General features: G+C 37.9%; 1 protein-coding gene across 1 annotated transcript in view; it reads right to left on the bottom strand.

Annotated features, from left to right (window-relative positions):
• Positions 1 to 1895: 1895 nt before the first annotated feature.
• The window catches only part of SIM1 (SIM bHLH transcription factor 1), a 47332-nt gene continuing 36230 nt past the window's right edge, over positions 1896 to 12997 (bottom strand). The window contains exons 12-13 of the mRNA XM_040058912.2: positions 5642 to 6047; positions 1896 to 2679 (exon numbers count right to left, since the gene is read on the bottom strand). Coding sequence (XP_039914846.1) covers positions 1949 to 2679; positions 5642 to 6047 — 1137 coding nt within the window. The 3' untranslated portion in view covers positions 1896 to 1948. The remainder of the gene's footprint in view (positions 2680 to 5641; positions 6048 to 12997) is intronic.

Genomic DNA, 12997 nt, shown 5'->3' with positions numbered 1-12997 from the left:
TTCTCCCTTGTGTTCAACGCGCATTTCACCAGGAGCGATCACACTGCAGTCAACAAAGGTTGCTTATGGAGTAAGGTACTACTCAGTTCAAGATTCACAATCTGCTTTGGAGTGATCAGGACTATACACAATATTCCAAGTTCAGAGAGGTAATTTCCTCTGCTTTCAAGTACATCTCTACTTACGTGGTTTATAATGTTATTATTTAGCTTTTGCTTCTGATTAGTTTTATTTGGAAACAGTATTTTTAACCCATCTGTAGCATGCTGGTTTATATTTAGTCCCATTGATGACTTAGTCCCATATGTTGAGCTTCTGAATGTTACATATTAAGCTAGTCTTAGAGCTAATCTCATTTTAGTAACCACCTCAGGTCCCCTTTCCTCCACATTGGCATAAGAGGGAGCAGTGGTCCTTCCTGTTGCAGTCAACTTTGGGACTATATAAATGTCGTACAAAAAAGGACAGTCTAGCAACTGTGACTACAAATGCCTTATTTTGCATTTTTGGCATATGTTTGCATTTATTCTTTTCCAATCAATCAGCCTCTTTGTTCATGTGGTTATTAAAAGTTTAAAAAAAGGTTCCTCTGTCTCTTTTGATGCCTTTTATAACAATAGGACAGGCCCTGCTAATACCAGCATTCTTAATACAATTTAATTCCTTGGAACACTGATTTCCTGCTACTTTTCTATGCACATATGGCTGATTTTGATATCCATAATATTTTCTGATATTCATTAAATTATCTGCTGCAATCAAGAAGGGTATTAATATTTCTTTATCAAGGTCATGCCTATTATTTCACTGTGTTTCAGACAGAGTAGTTATGATACCCTATACTCTCTTAATTTACTCCAAAATTTGATCAGAAGTTAGACAAACTGCCAAACAGTTTTACTTATTCTTGACTTATGCATTTTTACATTTATGCAACTGCATTTGTATTTTACAGCAATATTTCTATGATTCTATTGAGTTCTTTCTGTGTTTTAAATTAATTCTTAATAATTCCGCCACATTTTCTTATTTTATAATTATTACTAAATGGCATACATAGCTACAGGGTTAACTGTTTATCTTGGACCACTCCTAATTCCAGTCTATTCTCCTTATTTCCCCAGGCAATTATATTCCATTTTTTTCTACTACCCACCATGGGCAACCTTTCAAAAACACGAGAACCATCTCCCATCCCTACAGCAAGACAAGAAAGCCCTTTGCGTTTCTCAAAACTACGGTGAGAACGCCCCTCTCTTTTTAATATGGTAGAAGTAAATATTTGACCATACTAATCATAAGGACTCTTTTTGAATCAAGCACATGTAAATAGCTATGTTTGTGAGTACACAAGGACATAACAATTCAAGGAGTTCTCTCTTCTTTCTCCCTCTTTTGATTTTATATAGGTCAGACATGGATGTTTTATACCATACAGCAGCATAACATGCTTGGCCTTTGGGAAGTAAACAAATCACCAGAAGCAAACATTTTGTCATGTGTTTTGAAGGAACACATCACAGCTTCCTGTGTAAAAAGCATGCATAGCAGTTCTGTTGCCTGGTACCTATGCAGTTCAGAAGATCTGCCCTTGGGAGTGTTTCCAAAAAACACCTCTTGCACAATGTGGATAAACTGCTCTGTTAGCCTGCCAAAAGCACTCCCAGCCTGGACCTCTTCTATCCTTCTCAGCATGCACGGCACCAACTTTTGAGTTTAGCTCCATTTACTCTAACCCTGCATGCCAGTGCATTTTTTTTTTTTTTTTTTTTTTTTTTTAAGCAACATGTTTTAACTAACTTATCCCCCCAAACCTTAGGTTCTTCTTTCTAGTGCACTGTGATATGGGAAATGCTGATAAGGACAAGGGCATGAAAACATATAATATCTTCCAATTAGATTTTAAAGGTCATTTTTTAAAGCACAAAACTTTTTAGAAAAAAAAGTGTCAGCTTCCATTGGTTATTATAACAGATGTTCCCTTGTGTCCTTGTGCTGGATCTTGCTGCATCCTTAAATGAGAAGTCACATCAAAGTGGGATCCATTACAGCCTAGTGAATAGTTTCTAATCGTTTCAGTGTCATATAGATGCTCCAGGGCATATCCAGTTAGTGTGTAAGCATGCTTATCAAAGTACTGCCTGTGGGAGCTGTAATAATTTGGAGAGGCTGCTGGGTGGTCTCCTTGGGTTTGATGAGGGGACATGTCTGAATGCAGGTAATCTTTAGCAAGTACCAAACTAGATTTTGATATTCGATCAGAACTGGGGCTACTTATCCTAGACAGCGCTGTGGGGCTGTTGTCATAGTCATTTTCGTGTGGGCTCATAATCTTTCCATCTCGCTGCTGGATGTGTTCACAAGGAGGAGTGCTGGCAACTGTTGGGACGCGGCAGACATCCACTGCCAACTGCTGCTGAGGGTAGTTTGCAAAACAGATAGCGTGCTTCTTCCCTGTGCCATTAATGGAGACCAGTGGGTCAGGAGTGGCTTTCCGCAGCTGTAGTCTGTTTTCTTCTTCCTTAATCATTTGCTGGGTTGCTCTTATTAGAGTTTCAATTTTGCTGGGCTCATGCGGACTGTTCTGATACTGCTCAGCACGGTATCGGTCGCCTGACTCACTGGCAGATCCAGGATCAGGTGAGCTAACAACGCTGTCCTCATCCCAGTGTCCTCTTCCTAGGAAAGAGAGAAAGGAGGTTTAAGCATGCACTGAGGTTTAAGAAGGCAAGTGAACTTGAAGAACATGTAATCTGAAGCTTATTTCACACACAGAAAATCAAGTCAGGGGTGAGTCGTAACAGTCACCAAAAAAGACCCCTTGTTTTTCAGTGACAAACTTTAGTTTTCAATGTCTCCACTTGAAACAAGTAACACAGCTGAAAATATACAGAGAGATCTAAGCATCTCAACACAGGTGTCTGGTGCCACCTGAAATAATCTTGGGTAGCCAAGCACCTGCCTAAGCCCAGCAGGTATGGCACCAACTCTAAAACAACTCTGTCTTTGGAGCAGCTAGAGGCCAGGCGGGGTATCCTAGGGCATGTTGAAGTGCCCTCAATGCCAGTGTTCATGTCCCAGCCCCCTTACTACCTCTTTGCATTAACAAGATCTGAGTGAATTTGGGCCATGGTAAAAAAAAATCTCAGGGAATTATAAATGTACAACATTCCAGACTTTCCAAGAGCTAAAATAGAGAAAGCATTGAGAAATAGCTTGTGGTTATGTAGCTACTTTATGCAGGTTACACAACAATAAATAACCACAAGTAATGAAGGAACTCTTCTTCAAAAGCTCAAGAACCCTTAGCTGCTAGACAAGGACACTGTAGAAATGTGATGTCATATCCCCATGCATAAATATTTGCTTTTGAAATGGGAAAATATTATGACATTCTTACCTCTCTTTAAAAAATAAGGCCCATATACATATCAGAGAAGGTGTTCAGCTTGCAAGTAGCTGAAAGGACAGAATCATACCTGTCAGTCCTCACCAATAAGAAAGTGAGTGACCCCAAAACCTAAACAGTTAACATTATGATAAAGGGCTTGATTTGCTGAGATACATTCCTGCACGAGGGCATGTGTGAGACTTGCACATGTTAGTTATTGATGCCTCTGTCTTGACACACACAAAGTCCTCTTTGGGGATGAAGGACATTGTGTTGGCTGATAGTACTCCTCAAAGCAAACCCATTTTCAGACTAGCACATGAGGTTTCCCCTGTTCTGTGTCGGGTCAGGGCATACAGGTCTGTTTGGGTTGCAGACCACTACCACTGCATTTCAGAGTTCCTTACAAAAATCAGTGATGGGCTTTTACAATTAAAATATCCTGCCACTGCTGGGGAAGTAATGCACTGTGGATTATTAGGGGCATGAATTTATCTTTCACATCCTCTTAAGAGCTGGACCCAAAATACCAGGGCTAGTCAGGTTTTTTTCCCAAATATACACACACACTGAAGACCTACTGAAAAATGTAACACTTGATATTAAAAAACCAAAAACAAACAAACAAGCAAGCAAGCAAACAAACAAACAAACAACACCAAAAAAACCACACACCCCAAAAAACAACCAAACCTGCAGCACCTGGAATTACAGCAAAGCCAAACAACAAACTAAAACTATTATCCATTTGCATTAATTATTCTTGATATAATTAATGGAATTAATATCTAACTCTTTTCCATTTGTACCTCGATGTGATATTTCTACACTCAGCAAGAATTATCATGCATAAAATTTGCTAGCAAATTATCATACTTTGCTAGTTTCTCCTTTTTTTGGGAAGAAAAAACTAGAAAAACACAATAGGGCAAAAGCATGGGGCAAGGAAGGAGGCATGTTCTCATGGGAAATTTGAGAACAGTCCTCATTGGCAAAATTTTCTGCTCCTTTCCTTTCCTTTCCTTTCCTTTCCTTTCCTTTCCTTTCCTTTCCTTTCCTTTCCTTTCCTTTCCTTTCCTTTCCTTTCCTTTCCTTTCCTTTCCTTTCCTTTCCTTTCCTTTCCTTTCCTTTCCTTTCCTTTCCTTTCCTTTCCTTTCCTTTCCTTTCCTTTCCTTTCCTTTCCTTTCCTTTCCTTTCCTTTCCTTTCCTTTCCTGTTTTTTCTCTGATTTTATTCCCTAGAACTTGCTATTTAATAATTTTTTTCTAATCTCAACATAATTTTCCTCAGACTGGAGCAAAACAGAACACTTTTTTTGTTTACAAGGCCTTGTTCTGCAGATCAATGGAATAGTACTAATGTAATCTGCTTTTATGAGGTTTTTAGAGACAACACTTATTTTTAGAGACTATTTCGTAGAAAACTTTTTTTTATGTTGCATCCATCCTTAAAACCTTAAATTCTTACTTTAGGGTCAGTTACTGTCTTCCAAGACAGTAAAACCAAGGACCTTTGGACTTTTCCAAAGTATCAGGCTTTCATTTTGGGGTTTTTGTTTGTTTGTTTTTTTGTTGTTTTTTTTTTTTTCCATTAGCTTCAGCCTCTGAAAATGTGCTAATGCACTGAGTTTGCAACCTGTCAGAAATGAAACAAAATTTCAGGCTTGGTGCTGAAAGGATGGAGAGATTCAAAATGGCTTTTTATTGAGGATAAATGTCTGCAACCAAAAACAACTGTTAAATTTGAATAGCCAACTTTAAATAAACATTAAATCATACAGAATCTAGTAATAACCAGTAGGGGAAAAAGTCAACTGGAGAACAATTTCACCAACAGCTTTCAAGATTTTTTAATATCTGGCTTGGATTTAGCTCCAATTTTTTGCTGAACATATTCCATCTGAAGTGTCTTTATCCTGTGTCAGATAAAACCCACTTTCTATCACGTGGATTATTTTGTTTACATTTGTTTACAAGATCAGGCTTAAAATCTCCCCAGTCACGTTTCCACCTTAATTTCACAGATTGAGGAAAATACAGCAAAATTATATTTTGCTTCATATAAGCCACACTATAAAACTCAACTCAACTTGAACTTTAAGTATTCCTCATCTCTGCAGATGCGATCTCTGAGACTAGAACATACATACAAAGCATCTCATTTTCCATCTTTCACATAAACAGCTGTATGTTTCTGTCATATTGCTTGAGCTGAGATGGTGTCGCTTCTGCAAATCCTTGTTATGTCTTACCATGAATCCTGTGCACTGACGTTATGTGGGGCATACTGTTCTCATACGCATCTCTGCTCTCAGGGGACGACTTAGTCAGAGGCAGTGCTGAACGAGAGCCCCACCAGCTCTCCCTCCCCGGCTGTGGCGTGCCAAGGAAATAGCGGCCAGCTTCGCACCTGCCTCCTTCACAGGCCTGAGTGTGGAAATGCGTGTCATCCGTCAGCCTGGAGTGGTCGAGTGCAAAACCGTAGCAGAGCGCGCTGCGGTCTGAGTACTGTCTGTAGGCACAGGAGACGTCGTGGTGCTGGGAGCTCGGTCTGTCCGCAGGCTCCAGGAGCTGGGGAGAAGCTGTGTCGGTCAGTGGGCTCCCACCCCACTGGCTCTCATGGTCAGACTCGGATCTCTCAGTGTGAAATCCAGAATACTGCAAAACAGGAGAAGCAGCGTGGAAATTACCACACCTGGGTGAAATCTGCAAGTAGCTGCCCTGGGAAGGCAGAGTATGTATGTGATAGTGTGTTTTTTGTGAGCGTGCCCACATGTCTGCACCTTCTGATTGGGCTCCTGGTCCTTTCCTGTACAACACTCTGTAATGAGCTCACAGATGACAGGACGGACCTCATGAAAATCTAAAACATCCCATGTCGGCCCTTAACAGCCATCTCCTTTATGATGTGTAATATTAGGCCCAGCAACATCGATGCTGCAATTCAATATATTTTTAGTATGTCCAGGTTTTTCTTGTTGCTTTGAAAGCTGTGCTTATGCTCAGTCAAGGTGCTCCAATGCACTTCAGCAAAACACTTCCAAAAGGGACTGAAATAACACTGCTCCTGGTGCATTCTCACGTGTCAAATTGAAACCGAATGTATTTGAAGGTTTTTTCTAAGGGTTCACTCTCTTTTCTTCATATTTTGTTTGTTGATTTTTTTTCTTACTTGGAGTTGTATCTTTGAACTTCTTTCCTCTTATCAGTAGGGAAAAGAAAGCTTCTTGTATACGTTGGTATACAGATACCAACGTATATTGTAAGGTAAAGTTCTAAAGTGATGGCAGCCAGGTAAGAAGCTAAAAATCCCAGCTCTATTCCAATATGGGAACAATGGAAAATCCAGAAACTATTTGCCAGTAAAGATAACTGCTAACCGAAGCAGGCAGAGTGAGCATTTTTCACCCCGACTAAAACGGGGCCCTTCCAACACAGAAAAGCAACTAGTAGGTAGTTGGAAAATTAGTCGGGATAGGAACATGAGCATTTGTTTATAGAGAAGTAAGAGTTAAGTTAAATGTCACAGATTTCTAGATATTCGTAATGAATGCTTCAATCTTTTAGATACCTTTTGGGAAAGGAAAAGAATGTTTATTAAACCTTCTAGGATTTAGCTATCTCATTTTTAAATCTTTTTATTTATTGGAACTGTCAAACTTCACGGAACATTTTTAAATCAATTTCACCCATGATTATGGACTGGGATGAGACCAAAGCTGTACACGCTCACCTCTTCAGCACTGCACACTCATGTCACAAATCAATGTATTACAACATGAAACCTTGGAATTCTCCCATTCCATCACTCACCTTCCATATGCCCACTCTGCCTTTTCTCTTAATAGGCCTAACATAAGGTTACCTTCCTTTTCATTAGATTAAGTTGCTATGAAACTCCTCATTATCAGCCAGGATCAAGGTTTTATGCACTTAACAATCGAAAGTACTGACCAGATGTTTGACTTACAGAAACTTAAACCATCTGTGCAACATCGGTAGAGTTTTTGGCATTTAATTGGGTATTTCTTCAGTATTCCAGTTTATATTTGTGAATACTATTTAGGTTGTGAACATGATAGGTTATTTAAAGGGAACAAAGAAAGGGTCATGCCTTTGAGGAAGTCAATTATATGTTGTTATTAGTTGTCATAAGAATATCCATAGGCAACAAGCCCACCATTAGACATGGAGGAGGTCAGAAAGTTAGTACCACGATACTCATCACAAAGGTTTAGAGATGAAAGGATAAACATGAATTTTCAGGAAGGTTAGATGGTTACAGAACCACAAAAGGCTTCTTTTAAATGCCAGTAACTCAACATACACTAACATACACTAACTAGGAACTTTATTCAGTCACCACAGTGTTATGTGATCAACTGGAGCATCTGTCTCTTCCATTATCCTTTCAGATCTAACATCTAAAAACTGCTTAATCATAAAGACACCTTCATAAATAACAGCTGAATTATTGTAAGATTTTTTACAAAAATGTGTAGATAAAATTAAGTTTACAGTAAAAAAAAATAGAAATTATTAAAATTATTAACAAGATTAACAGTTAGTACATTTTATCTAGAATGAAAAACAACAACAAAAAAGAAAACTACATTTTAATCTGTTTTTAATTTTAGAATTATTTTTAATGCTCTTTATGGATTTGACTTGTATGAAGCAGATTTTTTAATTTTAAAAGTTAAGCAGAAATATATTATAGTATAAGCCTAAATGCAAATATAGAAAAGTCAAGAGTTCATATATTTTCTTATTAAAAACAAAACTCTTAGTATGCATTTCTTTCATGACGAGGATAAGGAAAATTAATTTCCAATAATATTATAATGAAATTTCTTTTTTTGAATATTTATTATGATAATAAATGCCAGAGAATCTTTCAAACTAAAAACTCTTAATTTCCTGTAGCTCTACTAGATATTCTTCTATTAGTTGTCTTTTTCTAAGGACAATTCAGTGTCCAACATAGCTTCTCTTGAAGGGAATATCTTCATTTAACTGAAATATGGTGCAATTTCTGCTTTTATCTTGAACTTAATCACAAAAGGCCTTTGTGCACTTTTCTTAAAGAAAGAAACCATCTCAAAGGGTTTATGTTTAGTATAGGTTTAGAAATGCAATGTGTGATGTCATATAACCCCGTATCAAGGCCAACAATACTTGACTCATCTTCTTTGTACTTTTTACATCTACTTGGTACTTGAAATAAAAATTATTTGAGATCTGACCCATGGCAGCTGCTGGGCCATGGACAGAATTAAATTAATGCAGTAAATTGTTTGTGGCCCACATTTTCTGCTGAGGTTTGATATGACTACTTACTCCTAAGGTAGAACATAAGCAGACATAGGGAAAAAATATGTCTAATTCCCTTTAAAGCCAGCCACATCTCTATTTGGCATCCTCAGGCTGCCTCCACTGCTGTGGTCCAACCACTGCCTCTTCTGGGAATCTGATGTTGACAGGTGGAGACTTCAAATATGGGCATGTGTGACATGTTGATAGGGGGAGAAATGAAAGGGTGATCAAAGATATTGCTTTACTGAAATGGGAGTGGAAACACTATCTCTCAAGTCAGAATTAGGCTCCCATATGTCAAGTGATGAAAGACCATAAAAATTGAATCAGATTTAATGAAAATTATGTCAAATTAAAATCAGTTTGGTTTTTTTTTTAAATCCCACTCATTTATCAGTAGAAACATTTTATTTTCTGCTAATTTCTGCTTTCTGAGTTCTATCAGGAGTCAGAAGGCAAAACTAATTTATTATTTTTATGTTTTTGACAAAATTTAATCAGCAGATAGTGATAAAGAACCTCAAACCGGCAACATCTGAAATCCCTTCAAATGATTTCAGAATTGTCATCTGGCATAAAAAAAGCAACAAAGCATAAATTAAATGGTCCTCCAGCTGGTCCCTGGATACTGAACTGTCACCTCTGAAAATTAGCAATATCTTCCAGGGTTGTAATCCAGTGTACAATCATAATGAGAGCACACCAGCAGGATTAGCACTGACAAAGAAAAGAGGGGTGGGCCACCACTGTTGAATTTTCATTCAAAGAAAAACTTCAGGAGGGCTAAAGAGACAAGGAAATAGGAAGATATAAATTCCATATCTAAGGAAGCTTACTTTATGAGAGTCCATGGAAGGGTATTAGGCCAGTAGACAATTTAATATTTCTCGTGTGATTTTCTTTTGCCTGACCTTCCATTCCTACAGGTGCCTCACTGGCACGAGGACTCGTCCTGTCATAAGCAGCAATATCAGCCTGCTCCACACACCACCCCAGATGTTCAAACAGATACTATAGATATATAGTTTTCTGGCAGCCTACTCAGGTTTTTATAATTATAAACATTAAATATATGGTGAAACCCTCCCAGAGCCCTCTTTTCCATGAAAAACTTTCACTACATCAGCATTAGCAGCTTTTCTCTTGGTTTGTGCCTGAACCATGAGGAAAAAAACATCACAAAGGCAGGCTGCATTGTACTAAGAACATATGCATGCTTTTAAATCACTTTTATCTTACATTTTACTAATGTAATCCTGAAATGTAAAATATGTTCTTTTCGCATTCACTATTATAGGCACAACAGATGGTGAAAGGCTTAGATTAAAGTAATACAGCATGTCCATTAAAATAACCCCCACTGCTGGTGACTCTTCACCAGACCAAGAGTTATGTTTACTATAAAAAGAGGGGTTTGCTTTGCTTTTGAACACACTAGAAGTTGCCAAAGCTTTAGGCTACAGGAAGAAATTAAAACAAAACTCAGGCTGGCTAGAATTCAGCCTGATTCTGTTATCTTTACCCCATTGGGTGATACGCCCAAATAGAGATAGATTGCAGAATTAATCCAAATTATCCATCTAAAGGGGATATAAAATCAATATATCTCTGAAATCTGATGTATTAATATATACCTATATTCATACCTATTAATATATACCTATACCTATGATATACACCTACAATATACACCATGCATAAAAATTTATGTATGCTGTAATACACACCAAAGCCTCCATCCAACAGCTCTTAGGTACATCCTTACTTGTATGTGTGCTTTCATGCTTTATATACAGATATATAGAATCTTTATCCAAGAACTAAGATGAGATACGAAGCAATAAACATTTATCCAGATCTCACCATGAAACATTTCCACTGCAGGTAGACAACAGGCAATTTAATTTTTTTTTAATACAATCATCATTAATGGGGCATTGAACTCTAAAGCAGTTTAAATGATCATAATTAAAATGTTTTTCCAGTCTCGTTGCTATTGCCTGTACATGAAATAAATGAGGTTTTGGGCTAGTTTTTGGGAACAAAAAGGTGCAGGGCTAGATTTTGGGAGGCCCTCACACTTATGATGATGATTATATTGTGGGGGAAGACTACAGGAATCTTTTCACCAACACATTATTTTTTTTTTCTGCAAATATCCATCAAATCTTCATCTGCCTGGTTGTTTTGTTGGGGTTTTTTGTTTGTGTTTTGGGTTTTTTCCCCCCCACTATCTCTTTCAGCTCTGCACCTCTCTGGTGGTACAGGACTAGAAAAGCAATCTTTAAGCTCTCTGAGAAAATTCTGCAGCTGGGACATGAATTTTGGGCTGCTCTCCTCTCTGCTTGCCTTCCCCCTGCCTGAGGCTGGTTTCACAGAACCCACTAGCCCACTGTGTTGTGTTGCAGTGTTAATCAGATGCTGATCAATGCCTCCACTTTAATGAACTCCATTTTACTTAAGAGCCTGCAAGACCCACATTATGCTAGATTTGCTTTTGCATAAGATTTGAGGAAAAAAACATCAACACTGTCTTAGACGACTGAAACATCTACTTTTTGTCCTAGTAGTAGAAATCCAGCTGAAATTGATTAGAATAATTTTCACACTGTTTACATTTCATTACCTATCTTAGGGACACAGAGTTGGCAAGGTGAAGGATTCTCAGTCAGCACCCAATAAAGCATATGATTTCTTTTTCTCTTCAAGAGAGAAGCAAAGTACATGGTAAGGGAAAAAGAAAAAAGGAAAGGAAAAATTGGGAAAGAAATTATGTTCATTTCGGTACACTCATAGGTGCCCTTGACTTTGAGAAGTGCTTTGCCCACTGCCAGTATTTTACTAATAAACTCCCTGCTTCCTTTCCTCACCACAGCTCAGGCTCCTGTGTAAGCCAAAACCCGTGACCTCACTCTTCAGCTGTGACTTTTAAGTCACACTCAAATTCTCCTCTACTGACTGGCAAATTACATGGGCAGAAGACTGAGGGACACAGGCCGAACCACCTGCTGCATGTTCTTCACAACAGCTTCTCTTAGTCTTTCAACAGTTTATTCAGTGGTGGAGAAGGATGAGAGGGAGGCAAAGCCAAGCTGCCAGCGTTACTTGTGGTGATGGGCTGCAATGAATGGTATGACCATTTTTCAAGATACTGGCAACTAAGTTGGCTGCTTCTTTTTGAATGATGAAATATGTGACTTTAATATCAGGCAGCTGGTAATGAGGATGCAAAATGAAAGTGGAGACTAAGAACCCTGGGCTTTCGTACAACAATCCCTGATAAACCAAAAGTCAAATGCTGCACTGCTCATTCGGTATTTTTTTTCTGATGACAGAAAGAATAAGGAGGTCATACTTTCAGAAATCAGATAGATGTGGAAGGATAACAAGTCTTCAGCTCTGATTGTCCTGCTAACAAATGAATACTTTGGAAAGGGCTGCATAAGGCAAGATGAAATGTAATTAAAATATATCAAAGGTAGTCCTAAAAATTGAATTTAGAATTATTTGTACATGTCTTCCCCAGTTCTTTTAAACAGTTTGATAACAGCTGTTTGATGTAGTGCATTCAAGAAAAAGGCTTTTTTAACAACCCACAGAAACATGTATGAGCAAGTGAGCTAGAATAACCTCTGACAAAAGTTAGATTCTTAAAATTAGGAATTCATATCTTGGCGCTCAATTAAATATTTCCTGTGCCAGAGGCTGATGTCATTTAACTGTAATTTTTATCCTTAGTACATTTGAGAGGAAAAAGAATGAAAACAAGGAAGTGATGTAGACATTTGGAATCACACTGCACACTCTTAGAGGTCCATTTAGAAAACATTATTCCTGCAGAGAAATTTTAGTTATTAAGGACATTGTCAGTTAAATATTGTGGCTCTTTAAATATTCTACTAAATATTGGACTCTTTAAAAATACATAGGTCTTCAATGTAATATCATGAATGCATATATCCAGTCTGCTTATATATACATTTATATCCTCTTATGTAGAAACATAAGAGCAGTACGACTTGTATCATTAGTAAACATCACGGTTATTTTAACAAACAGGGTTTTTGAGCTAAAAGTCTGTGTAAGGATACAAGTGACATTGCCTGCAGAAATCAGTTGCATAAATGTATTGTGTAAGTTTCGTTTCACAGACCCAATTGAGTCTGGTCCATTCTCCAAGCTGGGACATGCTCCTTACATGTTAGGCTTGAAAATGAAATTCTGGGAAATTAAAGTCTACTGCTGTCAAGGACCACCTCCTACTGTTTTTTTCCTTTCAAAGCTTTACATAC

The sequence above is a fragment of the Hirundo rustica genome, chromosome 3 (genome assembly GCF_015227805.2).
Source record: "Hirundo rustica isolate bHirRus1 chromosome 3, bHirRus1.pri.v3, whole genome shotgun sequence".
Taxonomy (NCBI): Eukaryota; Metazoa; Chordata; class Aves; order Passeriformes; family Hirundinidae; genus Hirundo; species Hirundo rustica.
The sequence above is the reverse complement of the archived record's forward strand: the minus strand, read 5'-3'. Positions and strand labels throughout refer to the sequence as shown.